This window comes from Tursiops truncatus, chromosome 4, assembly GCF_011762595.2.
Source record: "Tursiops truncatus isolate mTurTru1 chromosome 4, mTurTru1.mat.Y, whole genome shotgun sequence".
NCBI classification, from domain to species: domain Eukaryota; kingdom Metazoa; phylum Chordata; class Mammalia; order Artiodactyla; family Delphinidae; genus Tursiops; species Tursiops truncatus.
The window spans coordinates 71,663,839-71,687,651 of record NC_047037.1 but is presented as its reverse complement, the minus strand read 5'-3'; the positions used below and the strand labels follow the sequence as shown (position 1 = coordinate 71,687,651).

At 40.3% G+C, this 23,813-nt stretch overlaps 3 protein-coding genes across 16 annotated transcripts in view; 1 reads left to right on the top strand and 2 right to left on the bottom strand.

Annotated features, from left to right (window-relative positions):
- The first annotated feature begins 2,319 nt into the window (after nt 1-2,319).
- SENP5 (SUMO specific peptidase 5) overlaps nt 2,320-23,813 on the top strand; it is a 42,460-nt gene continuing 20,966 nt past the window's right edge. For 11 of the 13 annotated variants that reach the window (XM_019922725.3, XM_019922720.3, XM_019922723.2 and 8 more), the window contains exons 1-4: nt 2,321-2,473; nt 12,943-14,483; nt 23,377-23,482; nt 23,653-23,791. In XM_019922725.3, the coding sequence (XP_019778284.1) occupies nt 12,974-14,483; nt 23,377-23,482; nt 23,653-23,791 (1,755 nt within the window). In that variant the 5' untranslated portion in view covers nt 2,321-2,473; nt 12,943-12,973. Of the gene's footprint in view, nt 2,474-12,942; nt 14,484-23,376; nt 23,483-23,652; nt 23,792-23,813 lie in introns of all 13 variants that reach the window. The other 2 variants (XM_019922729.3, XM_019922719.2) reach the window with 2 other exon arrangements.
- Nucleotides 15,960-18,802, bottom strand: LOC109547863 (short transmembrane mitochondrial protein 1-like). The gene has a single exon (XM_019922732.3). The coding sequence runs from the start codon at nt 16,083-16,085 to the stop codon at nt 15,960-15,962; it is 126 nt and encodes a 41-aa protein (XP_019778291.1). The 5' UTR covers nt 16,086-18,802.
- NCBP2 (nuclear cap binding protein subunit 2) overlaps nt 18,939-23,813 on the bottom strand; it is a 32,759-nt gene continuing 27,884 nt past the window's right edge. For both annotated transcript variants that reach the window (XM_073804070.1, XM_033855660.2), the window contains exon 5: nt 18,939-21,689. Coding sequence is in view for 1 of the 2 variants with exons in the window: in XM_033855660.2 (XP_033711551.1) it covers nt 21,686-21,689 (4 nt within the window). In the remaining variant the exon portion in view is untranslated. The remainder of the gene's footprint in view (nt 21,690-23,813) is intronic.

The following is a 23,813-nucleotide window of genomic DNA, read 5'->3' as shown; positions in this document are numbered from 1 at the left end:
AGCCATGGCTGCTGAGCCTGTGTGTCTGGAGCCTGTGCTCCGCAACGGGAGAGGCCACAACAGTGAGAGGCCCGCGTACCACAAAAAAAAAAAAAAAAAAAAAAAAAAATTAAGAACACTGTGCAGATTTGATAACAGACTGGAGATTATAGAAGAGAGAATTAGTAAACTCAAAAACAGGTCCATAGAAAACATTCAAACTGAAATGTCAAGAGACAAAAAAAAGATGATACAAAGTATGAAACATATGGTGAACAAGGTCAAATAATCTTACATATGTAATTGGACTCCCAGAGGAACAGAGATAAGAGAATGGAGCAAAAACAATAGTCGAAGAGACAATGGCTGAGAATTTCCCCAAACTGATGAAAGATGTCAACCCACAAATTAGAGAAGCTCAGGGAAACCCAGGCCAGATAAATAAAAGGAAAACCACAGTAGGGAACAAAATAGTCAAATGGCTGAAAATCAACAACAAAGAGAAAATATTAAAAAGCAGCTAGAACTTTCTCTTTGTGCAGCTGTCTCTACACTGGGGACTCTTTCCTCTGAACTCTAGCTGCTTTGGCGTCTTCCCCTCAACACAAGGAGACCACCAGGCTCCTCTTGGTTTCCCCTACCTGTGACTGTCCTGGAGACTCTTGCCAGGCAGTAAACTGGTGCATTTGGGGGGGGCTCACCCCATTTATTGTCCATCTCTCAGGGATCACCATTCTTTTTTGCCTTATGTCAAATGTTTTTTAAATGTTGTTTCAGGGACTTCCCTAGTGGTCCAGTGGCTAAGACTCCGCGCTCCCAATACAGGGGGCCCGGGTTCGATCTCTGGTCAGGGAACTAGATCCCACATGCCACAACTAAGAGTTCACATGCCGCAACTAAAGATCCCGCATACTACAACTAAGATTCTGCATGCTCCAACTAAAAGATCCTACATGCTGCCAATGAAGATCTTGCATGCCGCAACTAAGACCCAGTGCATCCAAATAAATAAATAAACAGCTATTAAAAAATAAATAAATGTTGCATATTTCTTGTCTGGTTTTTTAGTTGTTACAGTTGGAAGGGTAAAATCTGATTTCTTATTCCATCTTGGCTGGAAGTGGAAATCTCAAAAAGATTTACTTTTAAACTGAGGAAATGTGCCAAGCTGAGCTTACATATATACTATTAAAACTCAATAACTACAGAAGTTGTTTATAAGGAAGACCAAGAAAAGCTTTTGTTTGTAAAGGACTACTTTATCACTGGCATTGGTTAGAATTTGCTGACACGTGTGATGATTAAAAGCAAACCACACTGTAGTCGCTTTTATTATTTTTTTAACCTTCTTTACAGTCAATGCACACCCTTATTGCTTGTGCCTGGGGCACAAGGCTCCCAGCACCCTACCCTTGGTATTCCATAGTATACATCTCCACTCTATTCCAAAAATCGAATACGGCCAAAATTGAATTCATCTTCCACAATAAATCTGGTATTATTATATTTTCCACCTATCAGGATATCGTATTAAAATTATGTATGTCTCCCCACAATTAGACTGAGGGCTTGCAAGAGAAATATTACTTCATGTTCACATTAAAAAAAAAATGCTTGTTGAAAGAATCGTGCTTTAATATAACAGACTGAAGTCACTTTCCTCTTTGTTCAGAAAAAGAATAATAGATTTATTGCACAGACTTACTAAGCACTTGTAGTCCAGTCACTATTTGGTGCTGGCTGGGGCTACAATGGTGAATAAGACCAGGTTCTTGCCCTCCTGGGGAAGTGTTCTCAGTTGAGGAGAGGCGGGTCAGAGATATAGAGGCACATCGCAATGCCAAGGGGAAAGATCACCATGGAAAAACCAGAGAAGAAAAGCTTGGGCCAGGCCTCAAAGTGCAGCCAGAGCAGGAATGTGGTCCTTCGCTTTTGACCAAAGGGAAAAAGGATTAGTGGAGGGAGACGCCGTATAGTAGCTACGGTTTGCCTTAGCCCTATGGGGGTTAAAAACTCGAGAGCAGGCTGTAAAGAAGTCTCAAACCCGTTCTGCAATGTTCAGATCGCAGTTTCTACAATCCTCACGCGCCACGAGGAAAGAGCCGAGTCCGCGACCAAAAGCGGAGTCCTGACGCCGGGGGCGCGGATCGTCAGAAAGACGTCCCGGGCGGGCGGGGGAGCGTTCGCCGCCGGAAGTGGAGGGAAGGCGGGGCCACGCCCCCAGCGCCGAGCCCTTGCTTCCCTCCCCCGTCCCCTGCACGCGGCGCGGGCGGGGCTGAGGCGGAAGGGCACCGAAGAAGGTGACGTTGTAAGTGAGCGCCGGCTTCTCGGCAGTGGCTCCAGAGGAAGCTCGGCGGCTGTGGCCGTTGTAAGCAGGCCGGACGTCTGCTGGCTGACGGGCTTTCCCCTAAAGCTGGCGAAGGCGGGGCCGCAGTCCGAACTGCCGCAGTATCTGGACCCACGGCGGGGCAGGTGCCGGCAGCGAGGGACGTAGGTAAGCGGGAGCCCGGGTGTCAAATACGGCGAATGACTGACGGACCAGGCTGGCTGGCCATTCTCGCGCCAGTGCGCGCCAGCTCAGCACCCTGGCCTGGAGGCCTCGAGCGCTGCTCTTCCCCCACCGCCGAACCAGAGGCAGCGGATTTCTCCCCGGGCGCTGTTGTGCCTTTCTGGGGGCGGGGAAGGAGCTCGTCCCGAGGGACCAGTGTCCCCTTTTTCTCGCCAGTCCGAGCTGTACGACGCAGAAGCGGAGAGGGCTAGCGCCCCCGGCCGCTCTTCCTGAAGCCGGGGGAATCTTTGAGCGGAAGAGCTGCTGGTAGAGGTCCTCCAGCTCCTGCCGTCTTGGGTTTTATTTGTTCGGACAATTCTGCTTCCTTCCTGCCTTTGGTTCCATCCTCACACTCCTGGGACCCTGTTCTAGTGAACGGGTATGGCACAATTGAACATTGGGGCGGTGGGAAGCCTGTTTTTCCCTTCTGTTTATGCTAGGCAGTATCAACCCCCGTTACAGTGTATGACCACTCTTTTGGGGGAGGAGGGGTGCGGAGAGGATGTCGGAGATAAGGGTTTTGGACTTGGAGTTCGAAAAGCTGGAGTTCGAAAAGCAGAATTGAAATCCTGGCCTGCCACTTGCTGGTGGCTTTAATCTTGTGTAGACATTTTTAACCCATATGAAGTGGAACTCTCTTATACCTATATAAATTAGTTGGGAGAATTAAATGAAATGAAGAAAGCAGAACGTTAATCATGAAATATTTTGGGAATCAGGTTAAAGTCGGTTTAAGAATACCCAGGACGCTTAATGGTAGGTTCTTAATTATGTCTTTTACCCAGAATAACTACGCTTGGTATGGAGAAGGGTGCCAGAAGAGATACTAGGATCTTGTGGTTAAAAGCTAACTGCAGTCTCTGCTTTGGGTCGGGCAGCATTAGAAAGAAATCAGTTGCTCCTAGTCACCCAGAGGTCTCATGCTTATTGATTACACATTATTGGTGTATGAGGGATGACCTAAATCAGTTTTGCTTCTTGCTCAGTATGTCTAGTGGGCCCTTTCTAGGAGAAAAGCTGGGAGGGGCTTCATTCACACCTTGGCCCTCTTTAGAAGGAATTCTTTGCACGTTTCTGAGGACTCCTCCCTCTGCTTCTAAAGCATTTCATGTTAATTGAAAATGTTCAGAGAATAAATATAAGGACTTGAATCCTTTGAGTGGCTGAACATTACAGTTCTAAGTTAATATGAGGAGATACCTTTCTCTGTATTGGTGAGAGAAGACCATTCCCTGCTCTGAAGTTTAAGTAGACCCTAAGAGAAGTGTTTGGGGAGGGGAGAAGGGAGATGCAATCAGTGACTTGAGTGAGTAGCACCTGTTCTTACGGTTGCTTGGTCAGACAAATTAAGGGTACTTGCCTTCCCTCATTGGAGTGTGATGATGCTCAGTGAAGCATGATGAAGTGCAATCTTCAGTTCCTTTGACACAGAATTGTCAACTTGGAATTTTAAGTCATGGATACGGAAGGGACCTTGAGGGTCATCTAATCCAGTGGTTCCAAAACCTGCAGGGACATCAGAATCAGTTGGGGAATTAAAACAAAACCCCAGATGCCCAGACACTACCTTAATAGATCTGAAATGGGACCTGGGTATTTGCGATTTTTAAAAAGCTTTTCAGGTGATATTCACCATTTGAAAACGCAGATTTTAGTTTATAAACAGGCTCAGAGAGGTGAAGTGTCAATTAGTTTGTTGCCTATGCTTTTTTTTTTTTTAATTTATTTATTGTATTTATTTTTTTGACCGCGTTGCATCTTCGTTGCTGTGCGCGGGCTTTAGTTGCAGCGAGTGGGTCTTCGTTGCGGTGCGTGGGCTTCTTATTGTGGTGGCTTCTCTTGTTGCGGAGCATGGGCTCTAGGCACGTGGGCTTCAGTAGTTGTGGTGCCTGGGCTCAGTAGTTGTGGCTCGCGGGCTCTAGAGCACAGGCTCAGTAGTTGTGGCACATGGGCTTAGTTGCTCCATGGCATGTGGGATCTTCCCGGACCAGGGCTTGAACCCATGTTCTCTGCATTGGCAGGCGGATTCTTAACCACTGAGCCACCAGGGAAACCCTGTTGCCTATGCTTTTTAAATTTCTTTCTCTTTTTCTTCCTTTCCTTAACAAATAACCTTACTTGAATCAATAGTACTATTTCAGGTTTTGTATCTCTGAGAGCACAGAAGGGGAAAAAAGTCATTTGTCAGTAGCTCTATGTAATTCTGTTTTCATAGTTCCCTATGCAATTAGACTCCTTAATGCTCTTTAATGAAAGTATTAGATTTTACAGTAAAATTTTTTACTAAATGTTGCTCAGGTTTTTTTGTTGTTGGCAGAATTATATAAAGACCATATCATTTTATAAATCAGTTTCTTAGTAGACTTTTATGCCAAGCCTTCATAAACCATGGAAGAATTCCAGTTAAAGAATATTTTCACTTTTGTTCTGGCTTGTCATAAACTCACTGTACTGTCCACAGGTTTCTCTCCACCACCATCCCCCACAATGCTGGTATGCATGACCTCTTATTTTGTGTCACTAGCCAGCTTCCTATGGAACTCAATTTGAGAACTGTTAGAGAAGCCCTATAACTTCTCTAATTGCCTTATAAACACCTGATTTAACCAGAGGCTCTTGGTATTGCCTTAAGCTTGTCCTTGAATTTTTAGTCCCTTTTTCTTTTTTGGTTAATTGTACCGTGCCACTGATTTAAAGAATTTGATAGATATCTAGAAAGGATGAACTGATAAGGAAGTAACAGTGCCTCATATGTATTTTTCTTGCCCATTACAGTGAAAATGTCGTGATTTTTTTAGGGGGGTGGTTAATATTTTCAGCATTCTTAAGGTAATAGATCAGGCAGAGTTGAACATTCTCTTTTGGGGAGATACATTCATTAGCAAATTATTCTTTGAATAAGAATCACTGAAACGATGAAAAGCCTGTGTTAGTAGAGCCAGAAATGGACCGTACATCACAAATCCTCTAAAGGAAGATGCTGAATTATTTTCTTTTTAAAAATGACCCTGTTTATAGCATGTTAACTTCCTACAACCAGATGACACAAGGGCATTCTGAATTCACTGATTAACAAAGCCATGTTAACAGAGAGGTAATCTATAAATTCAGAATCTAGAGAGACATATGGTATGTGTTTAAGATGAAAAACCAAGTCACTGAGTCTCTAATTTTTTTTTTTTTTTTTTTTTTTTTGGCCAAGCCGTGTGGCATGTGGGATCATAGTTCCCTGACCAGGGATTGAACCTGAGCCCCCTGCATTGGAAGCGTGGAGTCTTAACCACTGGACCACCAGAGAAGTCCCTCTAAATTTTTTAATTTTGTGTCTGAAATACCTTAATTCTGAAGCCTAAAAATTGGTGAATTTCAGATTCTGACAGAATACACTTTTCAAGTAGAGGTATTGAGAAAGGATAAATGGGAACCCAGGGTTCACAATTTTAATGTAAACTGATATTATGGATTTAACAGAAATAAAGGCGGGGGAGGGTAGTGACAACTTGAAGACCCCGTGAGAAGTGGAGTTTAGAAGTCACTTGCTGGTCCTTGAGGCAGTCTTCTCTGTCTGTAAGGACTTGAGACCAAAATTGGATATTTAACTTAATCTGCTTTATGTGTGTTAGCTGAATGTACCTATCACCAGTAGGTACCATAAATGTACAAGTCTCCAGTTCTCAATCTGGACCTTTTTATGGTTCATTCATGTCCTCTGATGCCAATGGGCAATACATTTTATTTTTGTTTTGTTTTGTTTTGTTTTGCGGTACGCGGGCCTCTCACTGTTGTGGCCTCTCCCGTTGTGGAGCACAGGCACCGGACGCGCAGGCTCAGTGGCCACGGCTCACGGGCCCAGCCGCTCCACGGCATGTGGGATCCTCCCGGACCAGGGCACGAACCCGTGTCCCCTGCATCGCAGGCGGACTCTCAACCACTGCACCACCAGGGAAGCCCTTTGTTTTGTTTTTAATCTTGTTTCCTACTAAAAACCATTCATTCTGTCTCATTTTTTGGGGGGGGCGGATAACCTCTCCCCTGTTTATTCACTACACAGCAGCTATTCTCATTACTTCTTATTACCTACAGGAGAAAGAACTTTTTCATAGTGATGCTTCAGTTAATCTGTACAGTGGTTGCACTGCAAAATTTTACTCATATAAATATTGAACCCCTCAAGAATTGTTCAGACTTCAGGCTGTCCTAGGGTCAGTGAGTATCTAATAAGAGTTGAAAGCTCACTTCTGTTTCCCTTGTGTGTGTGTTTTATCTTTTTTCTTAAAAACCATATTTGCTTTGCTCTTTATTTTATTATTATTATGACTTGACCACACCCCATGGCTTATGGGATCTTAGTTCCCCGACCAGGGATTGAACCTTGGTCCTCAGCAGTGAAAGCGTGGAGTCCCAACCACTGGACCACCAAGGAATTCCCTATTTTATCTTTGAAGGAATGTTGGTATTTGGTGAACACATAACAGTATGGCCGAGAATACAGGAGCAGAAATGTTAAGGGACCCCATGTGGAGGTTGCTTTTAATTTTAATTACATGTACTCTGAGTTCATGCTTGGGATATGTTGATTTTAGGGTACTCTGGCTGGACTCTTATTGGAGAACCTTCAACAGTATTATCTTTGTCTTTTTTCTTTGGTTAGGTAGATTTCCCAAAGAAGAATCTTCAGATCTCCTGCTTGGAGCTTATAAGCTGGGTTGTCAACTGTCTCGTAGCTAAACTGGGGGAAATGGTAGAGGTCTTAGCATTCAGTATGTAAACACTCATGTTCATTTAACTCAACTATTTTCAGTATGGTACCCTCATTCTCAACTGGACCAGATGTTTTCCAGTCCAGGAATCCTTTGTTTTTCCTTTAGAGCTGCGTTATCCAATGTGGTAGCCACTAGCCAAATGTAGCAACTTAAATTTAAATGATTAAAATTAAATAAAATTAAATATTTCGTTCCTCAGTTGCACTACACACATTTCAAGTGGTCAGTAACCACATGTTTCCAGAGACTATCATATGGGGCAGGGCAGATACAGAATATTTCTATCATTGCAGAACTCCTGTTGGCCAGTGCTGTTTTAGTCTAGAAAGTAACACTCCAGGCTTCTGCAAGGATCAGGGAGGGGCAGTTGGCTGGTTTTTGTGGCGAGTAGAAGGGTATCTAAATGATTTGATTTATCCTCTTGTTTTTAGCACCATGTTCACACCCCACTTACAGAACTTCCTGCTGCCAATTCCTGACCTGTTTTGAGGCACTGTTGTATAAATTGGATTGCTTTCCTTCTTGCAAGCTTGACATTTAACTTTCTTTTTTTTTAAATTAATTAATTTATTTTTGGCTGCATTGGGTCTTTGTTGCTGCATGCGGGCTTTTTCTAGTTGCAGCGAGCAGGGGCTACTCTTTGTTGCGGTGCGCAGGCTTCTTATTGCAGTGGCTTCTCTTGTTGCAGAGCCCGGGCTCTAGGCGTGTGGGCTTCAGTAGTTGTGGCACGCGGGCTCAGTAGTTGTGGCTCGCGGGCTTAGTTGCCCCGCGGCATGTGGGATCTTCCCAGACCAGGGCTTGAACCCGTGTCCCCTGCGTTGGCAGGTGGATTCTTAACCACTGCGCCACCAGGGAAGCCCTGATTTTTATATTATTAATTAATTTATTTGGGAGGCACAGAAGGGCAGATACATGTATATTTTCTTATTTTTTCTTTTATGAAAGGTGGCTATATATAATATAGAAAAGAATTAACCTTGCACAAAAAGAAAGCCTTTATCCTTGGCTTTAAGGAGGTAATCTCTAAACCCTTGGAATGTTATGTCTGATTGGAGTGTCTTTATTTGCCTGTGGGCCTTGGGTCACTGATAATCTAACAATATGATATAGGATGGGGATTGGCCATGCCAGAAAAACCAACAGTGTGATTTAGGGTAATGACTTTGATATCAGTCGATCTCCAGAGGGGTTGAAGACTGAGCTCAGTCGTGTGGGCAATCAGTTATGCCTATGAACCCCCATAAAAACTCTGGACATCAAGGCTTAGGTGAGCTTCACTGGCTGGCAGTTCTTGTCACACTTTGTCACACATTGGTGCTGGGAAAGTAATGCTGTCTCTACTCCATGGGGAGAGGACAAATGGAAGCGCCTCATTTGTTACTTCCCCTGGACTCTGCACTATATAGTTCTTCACTTGGATGATTTTAATCCACATTCTTCAGCTGTAATAAGCCATAACTATTAACAGTTTTTAGTGAGTTCTGTGCGTCCTTCTGACAAAGTATCAGACCTGAGGGTGGTTTTGGAAACTCCCTGAACTTTCAGTTGTTGTCAGAAGTGAGGGTGATCTTGTGTGGACTGTTCTCCCTAACTGTACATTGGCTAAACTATTGCAGTGGTTTACCATTGATACTCATTTGAACTCTGCTTTTTTCATTTAAACCGGAAATTACTCCATGTTAGTTCATAGACCTTATCCTTATTCTGTTACAGCTTCATTCATTGTGCAGATGAACCATAGTTTATGCAACCACTGCCCTATGTATGGGCATTTAGGTTGTTTCCAGTATTTTGCAATTACAGACAGTGTTGCAGTGAATAACCATGTACTATGTATTTTCATTATTATTGGAGATGTATCTTCAGGGTAAATTCCTAAAAGTGGAGTTGTTGGATTAAAAGGTGAATACTTGTATGGTTTTGTTAGATATTACCAAATTCCCCTCCAAAATGATTTTATCAGTTTGTATTCCCAACCAGCAAAGTATGAAAGTCTTTTTTCTCCCACCAACAAAACATGTTGCTATAACTTTTGCCAAATTTTTTTGAGGTATAATTGACATATATTGGTTTCAGGTGTACAACATAATGGTTTAACATTTGTATACATTGCAAAATAATTACAATAAGTCTAGTTAAATCCATCACCATACTTAGCTCCCCACCCCCCAAATTTTTTTTCTTGCGATGAGGGCTTTACTTTTAGCGGCTTTCAAATATGCAATACAGTATTATTAACTATAGTCACCATGCTGTACAGTACATTGTCATGAATGACTTGTTTATATGTTTATTTATGGAGGTTTGTACCTTTGACTCCTTTCACCCATTTTGCCTATCTCCCAAACCCCCTTGACAATTTTTTAATGCATGAAGTTGAACATCTTTACTTATGTTTAAGGGCCATTTAAAAATATTTATTTGTGAATTGTTTCATTATGTCTTTTTCCCATTTTTCCATCAGCCTTTTCCTTTATCCCTCAATTTAAGATATTAAATATTAGTAATATTAGCCCTTTACTTTCTATTGAGTTTTTCATTTTTGCTATTTTAAGTGTCCTAAGCTCCTTTATTTTTTTAACTGTTCCTTTAAAAAAAAAATCCCATTCTTTTTTTCCCCAGTGGATGTAATGTTTTCTTCTTTGAGGATAGCGTTGGGGTTTTTTTTCTTCTCTCTTTTTAAAAAAAAATTGTAAAATATACATAACATAAAATTTACCATTTAAATCATTTTTAGGTATACAGTTCAGTGGCATTAAATACATTCATATTGCTGTGCAACCATCACCACCATCCATCCTGAGACCTATTTTAATTTTCCTAAACTGAAGCTCTTCACATTAAACAATAACTTCCCTTCTCTCCCCTTCTCAGGTTTTTTAAGTTGACTTCTCTAAATATGCTTTTGCTTTTATCTGTTTGTTTTTGTCTACTTTTTATCCCTGGAAGTGTGGTGATTCTTAGTTATGCTGTCTTTTGACCACTAAGAAGTTGGTTGGAGGTTCTGAGCTTGTGGTGGGACTTGTCACTTGTGGGGTGCACTGTGGGCCATGCTGGGCCATTCTGTGGGGGCATACCTGTACTTATATATTTTCTTGTGGAATAATCAGTTTCTCTGAAGAAGAATCTTCCAATCTCCTGCTTGGACGGGAAAGACAGACTGCCAGCGTTTTGGGAGATGAGTGGGAAAGTGTTGTGGGGTCTTATATTCAATATATAATTCCATCTTCAAACTGTTCCTGGGATCCCCTTGTCTGCAGAACTTCCTTTCTGAAGGAGAAACTTCTAATCTTGGGTTGGGGAGGGACAGTTACCTGCTATGCGGAGTTGGGGAGGGATTTGGGGGTTTCATTGCTTCTTAAACTTTGGGGTAATTGTTTGGGCCTGTGTAGTTGTGGCATCCCCAAATATCAGTATCTGTTGGTCTTTTTGAATGATCTATCCCTACCCAACCCCCTGCCCACCCCCAGAACTGATCTCCTCCTTTGGGGTATAAACTTTTCTGGGAGCTGAGTGAGGAAAGAGGTTGGGGAGAAATTCCCTATGTAAACTGATTTATCCTCCTGTTTGTACCCCTGCCCTCAGTTGTACATGATGTGCCTGACTGTTCTAGTTCATTCCCTTGAGTAAGTGAAACTTTGATCATCTGCCGTGGTAGGAGAAGGGATCTTAGAGTCTAATTGCTTCTTATTCAGACTTTCAACCAGTCCTTCCTTTTTCAGCTGTCCTCCATTCCCTGACCTTCATAGGTATTGTTGCTCTTGGTTCCTGAGCCTTTCTGAGGTCCTGTAACTTGCTGCTTGGCTTCCCCTACTGCTGGCTTAGATTTCAGCTCTTTTGGCTGGCTAAGTCTGTTATCACTCATTCATCTGCTTTCTTCTTTCAGCAGTTTTATTGCTCGTCTCCTTTTTTGTTGTCATTGTCCCTGAGAGGTTTTGCCTTTTTAAAAACTGCATTTCTGTCATCTTAATGGGATTTGGAAAGGAAGCAGAAGTAAACATGTGTTCAGTCCTCTTCTCCCCTCTGCCCCGCCCCCAGAGAAAACTGATGCACAGAAAGGTAATACAGCTTTTCCTAGTAAGTTATTAGTAGGCTGAAATTAGGATATTGGTTTTTGATTCTTCTGTTCCACCTGCAGTGGCTGGTGCCTTTCTTTCTAGGCTAAAGAGCCTTCAGTAATGTTAGATCTTATTAAGTCTGAGGGGAAATCATGTTTGTTTGTTTTTAATATTTATTTATTTGGCTGTGCTGGGTCTTAGTTGCAGCACGCAGGATCTTCGTTGCGGCATGCGGGATCTCCAGTTGCGGCATGCGGGCTCTTAGTTGCAGCATGTGGGATCTAGTTCCCTTACCAGGGAACGAACCCGGTCCCACTGCATTGGGAGTGCAGTCTTAACCACTGGACAACCAGGGAAGTCCCAAACCATGTTTGGTTTTGACTATCATTTTCATCTACCCTTTCCTGTAAGTGTGTTCCTAAAGTTCACACACACACACACACACACACACACACACACACTTGTATTGGTTCTTTTTTCTTATACTTACTTGAGAGCCAGAACCATAACTGGTTGAGAGCACCTGATAGAGTCCTGTCTCCTCATAGTCACTCAGAAAGTCTTTGACTGACTGACAAAGAGGAGGCTGGTCGGTCTTCCTCTTGAGGTACTGATATTGCGTGCATATATTGACTGTCCGCCTGTGGATGACTGTACAGAATAAAAGTCCCTGCCTTTCCTTTCTGAAATTTGTTGTATGGGACTTCCCTGGCAGTCCAGTGGTTAAGACTTCACCTTCCAATGCAGGGGGTGTGGGTTCTATCCCTGGTCAGGAAGCTGAGATCCCACATGCCTTGTGGCCAAAAAACCAAAACATGAAACAGAAGCAATATTGTAACAAATTCAATAAAGACTTTAAATATGGTCTACATCAAAAAAAATCTTTAAAAGAAAATTTGTTGTATGGAACAAATTGTTTTGATGTGAACTCAGTCTTAAATGGTGTCTGGTCCCCTCTCCCTTCTCTATCCTTCATTTTACAAATGAGAACACAGAATTTGGGTGACTTGCTTAAAGTCACTTAGCTAATGAGAAACAAGGTCAACACTTAGAAATTCTCTCCTGACTCCCTGCCCTTTCTGCTTCATCAGAAACTGGCTGAATATTGGGAAATGATTCTTGAAACTTGTTTCTATCAGAGGCAGGTACAGCAAAATGGGGTCATGTTGGAGCACTCATGTCTTCCCTTATCCCTCATTTTCATTGTGGGGAAAACCTTGATCAGGTAGGATTTCATTATGTCTGATAGTATAAATTGAACTTCATATGCTTTTTTCAATTTTCTAATGTATATTGCTGTGAATATATCTTTTTTTTTTTTTTTTTTTTTTTTTTTTGCGGTACGTGGGCCTCTCACTGTTGTGGCCTCTCCCGTTACAGAGCACAGGCTCGGGACGCGCAGGCTCAGCGGCCATGGCTCACGGGCCCAGCCACTCCGTGGCATGTGGGATCCTCTCGGACCGGGGCACGAACCCGTGTCCCCTGCATTGGCAGGCGGACTCTCAACCACTGCGCCACCAGGGAAGCCAGTGAATGTATCTTTATGACCTTATTTTTAGGGTAGAAATGTAAATTTTCTTTCTCTTCTTTACAGCTGCATTCAGATCTCATTATGCATCAGAAAAATGAAAAAACAGAGGAAAATTCTGTGGAGGAAAGGAATCCACTTAGCTTTTTCTGAGAAATGGAATACTGGGTTTGGAGGCTTTAAGAAGTTCTACTTTCACCAACAGTTGTGCATTCTGAAAGCCAAGTTGGGAAGGCCAGTTACTTGGAGCAGGCATTTAAGGCATTTCCAGTGCAGAAAGAAGGCCCTTCAATTCCAGAAAACGTGGATCCAGGATGAACCCCTTTTTGCTAAGGCAAAGTCCAATGTGGCTGTTCAGAATCTTAGTACTTTGTCCTCTAAAGTGAAAGGAAAGGACACTAAACACTTCATTTCCTCCTCAAGGACCTTCTTGAAACTCCAAGCAGAGAAGTTGCTATCATCAGCAAAGAACTCTGATCATGAATACTCTGGAGAGAAAAGTCTCTTGAAGGCAGCCACTGACATACCAGCAAATAGTGTTTTAAGTCAGGCCAGTGGTCACAGACCTAGGACGGAGCCACAAGCTTCTGATCCTCCTATGAAGTTCAATGGGGAGAGCCAGAGTCCAGGTGAGAGTGGCACAATTGTGGTCACCTTGAGCAACCATAAGAGAAAGCGCTTTTGTTATGGCTGCTGCCGAGGGCTGGAGCACCACAGGAATGGGGGACCCCTGATTCCAAGAAAGTTCCAACTTAATCAACATAGAAGAATAAAAGTATCTCCTCATATGATGTATGAGAAATTATCCATGATTAGATTTCGGTACAGGATTCTCAGATCCCAGCACTTCAGAACAAAAAGCAAAGTTTGCAAGCTAAAAAAAGCCCAGCGAAGCTGGGTGCAGGTCACTGGGGACCATCAAGAGACCCTTAGGGAGAACAGTGAGGGTGGCAGTTGCAGCTTATTCCCTTCCCCAGAACCTAAAGACCCTTCTTGTCGGCATCAACCATACCTTCCAGATATGGACAGCAATGCTGTGGTGAAGGGAGAGAACTCTCATGTGCCTGATGGCCACACTAAAGGAAGCCCTCTCTTGGGCAAGGAACTTAGTTTAGATGAAGCATTCCCTGACCAACAGAATGGCAGTGCCACATACATCTGGGACCAGTCACCCTGTTCCTCTCCTAAGTGGGAGTGTACAGAGCTGATTCATGACATCCCCTTACCAGAACATCATTCTAATAACATGTTTATCTCGGAAACCGAGGGAGAAGTTATGGCTCTGGGTCAGGAAAATCGGACAAGTACTGTCAATGATGACAGAGTAAAACTGTCAGTGTCTGGGGCAGATCAATCTGTGAGTAGTGTAGATGGGCCTGTGTCCGAAGAGACTGTTCAGAATGAGAGTTCATGCCAGATGGATGAGGATGGATCTTTCAAGCAGAACATTCTTAGTTCTAAGTTGCTGGACCACCCTTACTGTAAAAGTCCACTGGAGGCTCCTCTGACGTGCAGTGGACTCAAACTAGAAAATCAAGTGGGAGGTGGGAAGAACAGTCAAAAAGCCTCTCCAGTGGATGATGAACAGCTGTCAATCTGCCTTTCTGGTATGCACTCTTCCTTTATTCTCCCTCAATCTCTGGCCCACACCTGCTGTCCATTATCCTTTCTAGGAGAGTCCTATTTGGTCCTTCCCCACATGGATTTCCCTTTAAGCATTTAGACATTCTTTTATATTGCTGTATTATATAGATGTTCCATAGTTTAGTAAGTTTTTGATTGACGGACACTTGTGTTGCTTTTAGTTGTTTCCCTCTATAAACAATGGTGCAGTGGAATTACTTCTTTATACTTCTATGGTTGTTTTTGTAAGTTAAATTCTTAGTAGTAGAAATGATGGTGGAAGGATAATCACACTTAAAATTTTAAGAGAATTGTTAAATTGCCCTCTAAAAAGTTGAACCCGTTTGCATTTGCTAAAGTTTGCTAGTCTCATAGATCACAAGAGAGTTCTTTGTTTTAATTTGCCTTTTTAAATTTAAAGTTTGAACATCTTTTTCTGTCTTTGCCATTTTTTGTTTGTATATAATTTTACTTTGCCTTTTTCTCTATTGGATTGTTTATATTTTATTTAATATATGAGAAGCTCCTATGTACCATTGTTGGCTCTAAGAATGTGGCAACAAACAGGATACACTGATTCCTACCCTCAAGGTCCTTAGCATCATTATAGTTTTTTTTTTAATGAGAACCACTATAAAGTTATAATGTAAATACATTTTTTTAAATGTAAAAAGGCATAAAATTTCCTTTATAGACAGCTTCTCATTTATCTGCCATGTAATGTAAAATGTGCCTATAATAAAATAAGTATGATTCTTATGAGAGAATAGAGCGAGATCAAATGCACCATTAAGAAAAACATGCATACGAGACTATGAATTCTACTGAGGACAAAGGCCATTACTTTAAATACTTTTAAATTCCCGAGTTCCTGATAGAGTTCTCAGAACAGAGTTTCTTGGTTAATGAATAGCAAATTGATTTATTGGTTAAATTAGCAACTATGGAGCTTCCTGACAACAATATAAAATTAGTGGATAATTCACCAGAAACTGGCTTCTAGATTTTCATTTTAGTTACTATTTTGAAACAACATAATTTAGTACCAAAGGTTTAAACACCCAGTATAATTGCTAGACTGTGAAATCAGCATTATTTATATCTCATCAGCTATACAAAACTCATCATTTTTTCTTTCGGAAAAAAAACGGTAGTAGAAATCCCAAAGAATAAGGGAGAAACTACTAGTTAAAGGTCATGTTTACTAATCTAGCACCATAATTCCATTCTCAGGACCTCCCAAGTGGCTGGAAGGAGGAAGGGAAGAAGTGAGGATGTTGGAAAAGTAAGGGTTGTTCTTAACTTGTGGCCCCATTTGTGGTGTAAGGCAATGCAGGGTCTAGCAAAGAAGAAAATTGCTGAGGCTGGAGATGAAAACAAAAGCTTTTGGTTCAGATGGTAAAGGAAGCCCTCAAGAACAGTAGAATCAGTTTATCCAGGAGGCAGTGCTAGAGTCGGCCTCATGAACTAGGGGGTTTCTTCTTGGCGTCCACGTCCTTTTTAATTTCTTCAAGTATGTCGTAGTTCTGAGCCAGATACATTCCCACCACATTGCCAAGAGTAAATCCAAGCAGGAACTGGAGCATAGTGTCGGCAAGGAGGGCTCGAAGGGCGGCTGCAGCTCCTTGGGCCGTCCGAGCCTGCCTCCCCTGGCCTAGTTTTAAAGATGTTAAATTAAATTTTGGTAAAAGCCCTCAGTACCCTGACTTTGTGTATGACATTTTTGCTTAACAGAGAATTTCAATTCTTACATAGTAAAATTTATTTGTCTTTACATTATGGCTTCAAGTTTTTACATAGTGCTTTAAAGTCATCTTGTCAAAATCTACCCCATGAAGTCATTTGGTATAAACACTTATGGAAGATAATATGGCAGTATCAGTCTTTGACCCATTCCCCTTCTTGCAATTTAGCCAAGATATAAAAGAGTACAAATATATTTGTACAGGGACATTACTTATAGTATTGTCTTGGTAGTAAAACACTGAGGACAACCAAAGCAAGTGTTTTTATGGACCTATAAATTACAGCATATCCAGGCAGTATACTATGAAGCTATTAAAGAATAAATTCGAAAAGTGAAAAAAGCAAGTTGCAAAACAGAAGGAGGCCATTTTGTTAAAAGACACATGTGCACATAACGAGTACATGTATATATGTGTACACATGCATTTGTATAGGATATATCTGGACAGATATATCAAATTGTTATAAATGGCTTTTTCTGGGGAGTTAGGAGAGTTACTTCTTGGTGGTTTAAACAATTCTGAACACTTTGCTTTTTCAACCATTAAGTATGTATGAAAAACTTTTCCTCACAAAATGACAAAGTACAGAGTCCTAGAAAATCTTTCAAAAAAAATTCTGTTGTTTATGCTGTCCTAGAATGAAGACAAATTTCCCTACTATGAGGTTAGCAGAACCATGATTCATAAATCTGAAAAAGTTAGCATTTACCCACAAATACCAATTAACTTACAAATATATATGTAGCACTTCCAAAAAAGTTGATAAATTGACTGTGTCCTATAGTAAAACTGTAGCATAACGTGAAGACAAGAATTTTTTACAGAATTCACATTTAGTGATCTGTAATGTAGTTATTTTAATAGGCTAAAAGAGAAAAGTCATGGTATCTCAGCAAGTACTGAAAGCCTGATAATAAAGCTTAGCTTCCTTTGTGTTTAAATCTCTTTGAAAGCTAGGAATAAAGAAAACTTCCTTCACTTAGTAAAGAATATCTGTCAGAAACCAATAGTAGATTTACGAGGATGAAGTAAGCCCATGGAATCTCTTCTTCCTCCTACCAAACCCATAGAAATTATGAAAAATATATTTAAAACATATGTATCTGTATACTCAAAAACAAAGAGAGTTTTGGTAGATCAAAAACTGAGAAACTAACAAGGCATAAAGTAGAGGGGAGATCCAGAGGGGAGCCCCAGTGACAGAAGGAAGATTAGTGCAGGAAAATGGTGCAACACTGAGGGTGTACCATTTCTGGAGATGGTGGAGGTGGAGAGGAAAGGGGAGACCCATGGTAAAAGACCGAGTAGTTGGAAAATCTCCACAAAAGCATCTCTCCCTGCCTGTGCCATATATCAGCAAGGAGGATATCTGCTATCAAGCTGAAATTTCTCCCCCCACCCCAATTTTATTGAGATATAATTGACATATAGCACTGAAATTCTAAGAATAGGAGATTGGTGTGGAGAGGCAGGACATTCCCCTCTACTCCTGTCCCATTACTTATAATGCCTGGCAAGAATGAAGAACAACCCTTTCCAGAAGAACTGTTTTGGGGGTTCTTAGCATCCTCACATTGAAAATAGTTCAAGGCAGAGCAAAAGCTACTGCCCATCACAGCCTTCCCTCCACCCGCAAGTTATTCGAGTAGAGATGAGCCTGTAATCTATCACCAAACATCTGGAGAAAGCCAACACGATGGAAGAGACAAATTGAACTAAACTCAAGTAATCAGGATTAATAGAGCAATCAGAATAGGAATCAGTATAGGACAATCAGCATGGTATATGCTCCCTTAATTGACTTTGTAGTGTTAGCCAATATTCTGTGGTGTCCTGAATGCTGGCTCTTCTCTAATATAACTGCACATTATGCTCATTTTGTATTTATATATTTAATAAGAGCCCATGGTACTTATCAAAATTTACTTTTGTGTTTCATATTTTTATCAAATATTGCATAAACTGATGCAGTATTTGTTCAGAAAGTTACTCTCTTAAAAACCAAGTTGAATACTTTGCAACAACAGTAGTGTTATGTTTGTACAAGACAACTTTAAAAAATTTCAGGGAGGGTAGGAAAGTCTAGGATTCTGTACTCAGATTAGCTGTTTTGGAAGGAAAAGAAATAGATTCCTGTATCACAGTATGTTCCAGGTGGATTGAAAAGTTAACTAATTAGAAACAAATACAGATAAACAAAAACTTGTACACAAATATTCATAGCATCATTATTCATAGTAGCCAAAAAGTGGAAAAAACTTAAATATCCATCAACTGATGAATAGATGAATAAAATTTTGGTATATCTATACAATGGAATATTATTCTGCCATAAAAAGGAATGATATATTTCAGTTTGGGTGAACCTTGAAAACATGCTAAGTGAAAGAAGTCAGACACAAAAGGCTACATACCATATGATTCTGTCGTTTTGAAATGTTCAGAGTAGGCAAATACATAGAGATAAAAAGTAGATTAATGGTTGCCAGGGGTTGGGGAGGGGGGGAATAAGGAGTAATTGCTAATACATACAAAGTTTTTTTGTGGAGTGATGCAGATGTTCTGGAATTATGTAATGGTAATGGTTGTACAACTCTGAATATATAAAAACCCACTGAATTGTAGACTTTTAAGAGGATGAATTATGGTATGTGAATCATAGCTTAAGCTGTTAAAAAAAAAACACAAGACCATTTTTATAATCTTATATTGATAAGACATTTTAAAGCATGATAGGAAACTCAGAAGCAATAAAAGTATACCAATTTGACTCCATAAGCATTAAAATCTCGTAAATATAGATAACCAAATTCATAAGTGAAAATCTGCAAGTTTTAATGTCCTTTGACCCAGAAATTTGAAAATGTTTTTAGTTTTTAATTTTTGGCTTGCAGGGTCATAGTTCCCTGACTAGGGATCGAACTCTTGCCCTTGGCAGTGAAAGCATGGAATCCTAACCACTGGACCGCCAGGGAGTTCCCTCAGAAATTTGAATTTTAGCAAGTGTGTTCTAAGGAAACACTAGAACAAGGATATATTGAGGGTTTTAATTGTAACATTATTTAGAGAGCTAAAAATTAACAAATGGCCATCAGCACGGAATTGGTTAAAATATGCCAGATCAATTTAATGGACCACTAGATTGTTTTGAATTGACTTAGGGAAAAAAAATCCATGTATTGAATATAAAAAAGCAGCTTCCAGAAGAGTGAGTATAGTTTGCTACTTACATGTTTAAGACATACATGTTCATTAGGGCATAAAAGTTCTAAAGGAATTATGGGGTGGCTGCCACTTTATTTTAAAATGTTTATGGTCATGTATTGATACTAGCATAAATACTTAAAGCTTGTTCCCATTTCAAGTTTGTAAAAATATTCAGCCCTATTTTCTAGACTATTAATGTGTTATTTTTACATGTAGGTGTTTGGAAAAAACTAAAGATGGCTTCCTACATTTTTTTTTTTTTTTTTTGCGGTACGCGGGCCTCTCACTGTTGTGGCTTCCCCGTTGCGGAGCACAGGCTCCGGACGCGCAGGCTCAGTGGCCATGGCTCATGGGCCCAGGCGCTCTGTGGCATATGGGATCTTCCTGGACCAGGGCACGAACCTGTGTCCCTTGCGTCAGCAGGCGGACTCTCAACCACTGCGCCACCAGGGAAGCCCGGATTCCTACATTCTTTACACCAAAATGAATTTCAACTGTGAACAAAAGATTTACTTGGTAGTTCTAATACTATTTATTGATTAATTCATCTTTTCCCCATGATTATGAGATGCTGCCTGCCATTCTGATTCCTATCTGGTTGGTTTCTCTGTTTCTGTGATAGCACTATTCTGCTTCAATCACTGTTATTTGGTTTTATAATTTGATGGGATTAGGCCCTCCTTCTCCTCTTCTCTTTTGCCCCTATTCACCTCTCCTCCTTAATCTTTTTCAAAAATTTCTAAGAATTTCTCACATTTTTGTCCCAAGATGAATTTGGATTTGGTTTTTCAATTAAACCAATGAACAAACAGTGGCTTTTGATTGGTATTGCATTACATTAATAGACTAATTTAGGGGAAATTGCATTCATTTTAATATGGAGTTTTCCTGTCTAAAAACCAAAGAATTACTCCATTTATTGATCTGTGTCCCTTACTAGAATTTGGTAGTGCTTTTCACTTGTTTAATAAGTTTAATAAACTTAAGCACATTCCTTAAGTTTATTCTTAGATATTTTGTGCCTTTCTTATTTTTGATGGGACCTTTCTGACATGTGTATTGTATCTTGTTGGAGAACCAAGTGGTTGCATTTCATATGTGCACAACACAATGAACCCCTTCCACTTTCAGGGTGGGATGTGATCCAAGTGACCCATATCAGTTGTTGCAAGAAAAAGCTGTCTAACACAGTTGGTTTAACATGATGAGTAATTTAACTTCTAAAAAACACCTCAGTTTTTGTTTTTCACATTATTACCTTTTGTACTTACAAGATGGAATATAATTTGAACTCCAATTTTTCATGGTTTTGTTTTTTCCTAATATTTTATCCTTTGCTTCTAGGTCATACTAAAATTTTAGTACTTCTGGAATAAAAGAAATTGTATATTCCAAATGCATTTTCCTTGTTGGTTCATTGGTTTGGTGAAAACAAGTGGATAAATAGTGAATTTAACTCTCATTTTATTTTAATTTTTTGGCTGAGCCCTGCAGCAAGTGGGATCTAGTTCCCCAACCAGGGATAGAACCACTGCCCCCTGCAGTGGAAGCGTGGAATCCTAACTATTGGACCTCCAGGGAATTCTGTAACTCTCATTTTAAGAAGTCTGTTTTTTGGGTTACTCTTGGCCCATGGGTATTAGAAGGGAAAGGTAAAATGAAGAACTAAGTTGTTTTGTAGAGAAGAGATAATAGATATTTCCTGCATTGGAGGTGGCACAGCATAGACGTTAACGGCTCAGTTTCTGTTGTCACATAACCTACAGTCAGAACCTGATTTCTGCCATATGCTAGTTAAGGGTCCTTGGGGAAGTTATTTAACCTCCTTAAGCCGCCTGTCTCCATTTTTAAAGTAGGGATACTGTCTAACACATAGGATAGTTATAAGGATGAAACGAGGTATGCTAGTGCTTGGCTTATGAGTGCTTTTTTTTTTTAAATTATGTATTTATTTTTGGCTGCATTGGGTCTTCGTTGATGTGCACGGGTTTTCTCTAGTTGAGGAGAGCAGGGGCTACTCTGTTGCAGTGCGCAGTCTTCTCATTGCAGTGGCTTCTCTTGTTGTGGAGCACAGGCTCTAGGCACGCCGGCTTCAGTATGAGCGCGTTTTAACTGTTGTTTACTTCTGGTCCTAGTGAGATAATGGTGTGTGCATCAGTGAGACATTGTCATTAGGGTTGTCCTTGAAGATCCAGGTAGGGCTTTTCTACTGCATTACCAATCCATGTTTATCATCTGAAAGTGAAAACAAAAATACAGATAAGAGGAAAAAAACATAACAACTTAAACATAATAACTTAAAATCCCCCAAACACTGCCGTTCAGAAATAACATTGTTAACATAACAAGGACACCTCTTGTTACAAATTTGGAATTGGGTCCATATTCGATTGGTAGAAGAGATTGCTTTCTTATTTGAAGAGTCTCAATTAAGGTTGCTGGGCCTAAAGTTTAATTTTTTGTTATTAGGGGCAATATTTTTGTATAAAATTTGTTCCTTAAATTCAGTTTCTCAAATGTTGGGAATCCTTATCTTCTGTTTGGGTCCATTCTCCCATGTAGACACAAGACTATGCTTAGACAACTGTAAGATATGATATAGTAAACACTATCGGCAAACATAGGCCGAATGGATTCCTAGTGTAGAAGCCCCAAGTCATCATCTCCTACTCTGACTAAACTGGAACATGAGACTCCCTTTGTCTTCTGGATGCCTAAAGCCTAGACCAGGAGCAGACATAAGCAAGCAACTCTTTCCTGCTTACTGTACTCTTAAGCCTTTCAAGTTGGGAGCTACTCTGGTGGGAGACTAACAGGAGGAAAATAGGTTTTTCACACATTTGTCTGCTCCTCCCCCATACAAAACACTCCATTTCCAGGACAGTTACTGTGTTGTGATCATTTCTGTCCATTTTATATAGATACTTAGCAGAGGCCATTCTTGAAGTTAGAAAGGGGGCTGGGTAAAATAAGTGGCTAACAGTCCTCATTTTTTCCATCTTAACTCGGTGGACTTAACTGTCAGACTGATGGTTAGCCAGACTGTTGTTCTCCCCACTCCCCACTCAGTGGATAGCCTAAGTCATATCTCCACTTCTGTGAGCCTCTAAGCCTTCCCTCAGCTTCTTTGTAGTTACTTAGAAATAATGGCCTGGTTTTATTTCCTAGCGTATTTTTAGGTATATTTCTTCATTGGATCCTCTTGGAAACCATTAAAATGCATATACCTATTACTTAAGTTGACGTAAAGACTAGCCTGTATCCTGGTCAAGAAGTCATTCTTTAATTCTGTTTCCTCTTTTAAAACATGCCTCACCAGCTGTTACCCAGTTAAGCTCACTTCAAAGGGTTTAGCTCACCTCATAGGGTTATGCAGTATCATGAGTATTAAAATAACTATCAAATTGTATATTAAAAATGCCTTAGTATATGTCCCTTGTTATGAGATGTGAAATTTCACACCTTTATCAAATAATAAATACAATGACAGTGATCTCAACAATTCTAATTGTGATTTTAAAAAAGATAATTTCTTCAGTTACTAAATGTGATAGACACATTAACTAGGTGATTAAACCCTTTAGGTTTTACCTTTGGGAGATAGGATTCTTCTCCAAGGTTAAGATACTGAAAAATGTCAGTCTTTAGTTTCAGCTATCCATTTTCTAACAATGCATCAGTAGCTTAAAAATCCAATGTGAAATGATGGCTTAGAGCATTTCTCTCTAGATTGGAATGGTGAGGGCCTGATCCATTTAATTTTTTTTTACAAAGTATAACTTTTAAAAGATTTCTTTTTATAATGCATTTAGTAATGTAGGTTAAATGTATGTTAAGTGTTGTGTGTAAGTTACGTAATGGGACGGTGACTTTGCTGAAAATGCCTTTTCCATCTTAAATTTTCTTTCTTCCTTTATTTAAGGATTCCTAGATGAGGTTATGAAGAAGTATGGCAGTTTGGTCCCACTCAGTGAAAAAGATGTCCTTGGAAGATTAAAAGATGTCTTTAATGAAGACTTTTCTAATAGGTTTGTCAATGATGCTTAAGTTAAGCCATTGAAAAGAAAATTGTTGGCTTATATGACTTTTCTCTTGATTTAAAAAAAAAAGGATACTTAGCAATAAACTGAGTTGAACTTTTGTTTCGTGTTTTTTTTTTTTTTTTTTTACTTTTTCTTTAAAAATATTTCTGTTTCAGAAAACCTTTTATCAATAGGGAGATAACAAACTATCGGGCCAGACATCAAAAATGCAACTTCCGCATCTTCTACAATAAGCACATGCTGGATATGGATGATCTGGCAACCCTGGATGGTCAGAATTGGCTGAATGACCAGGTTAGTGTATTGTATATTCTCA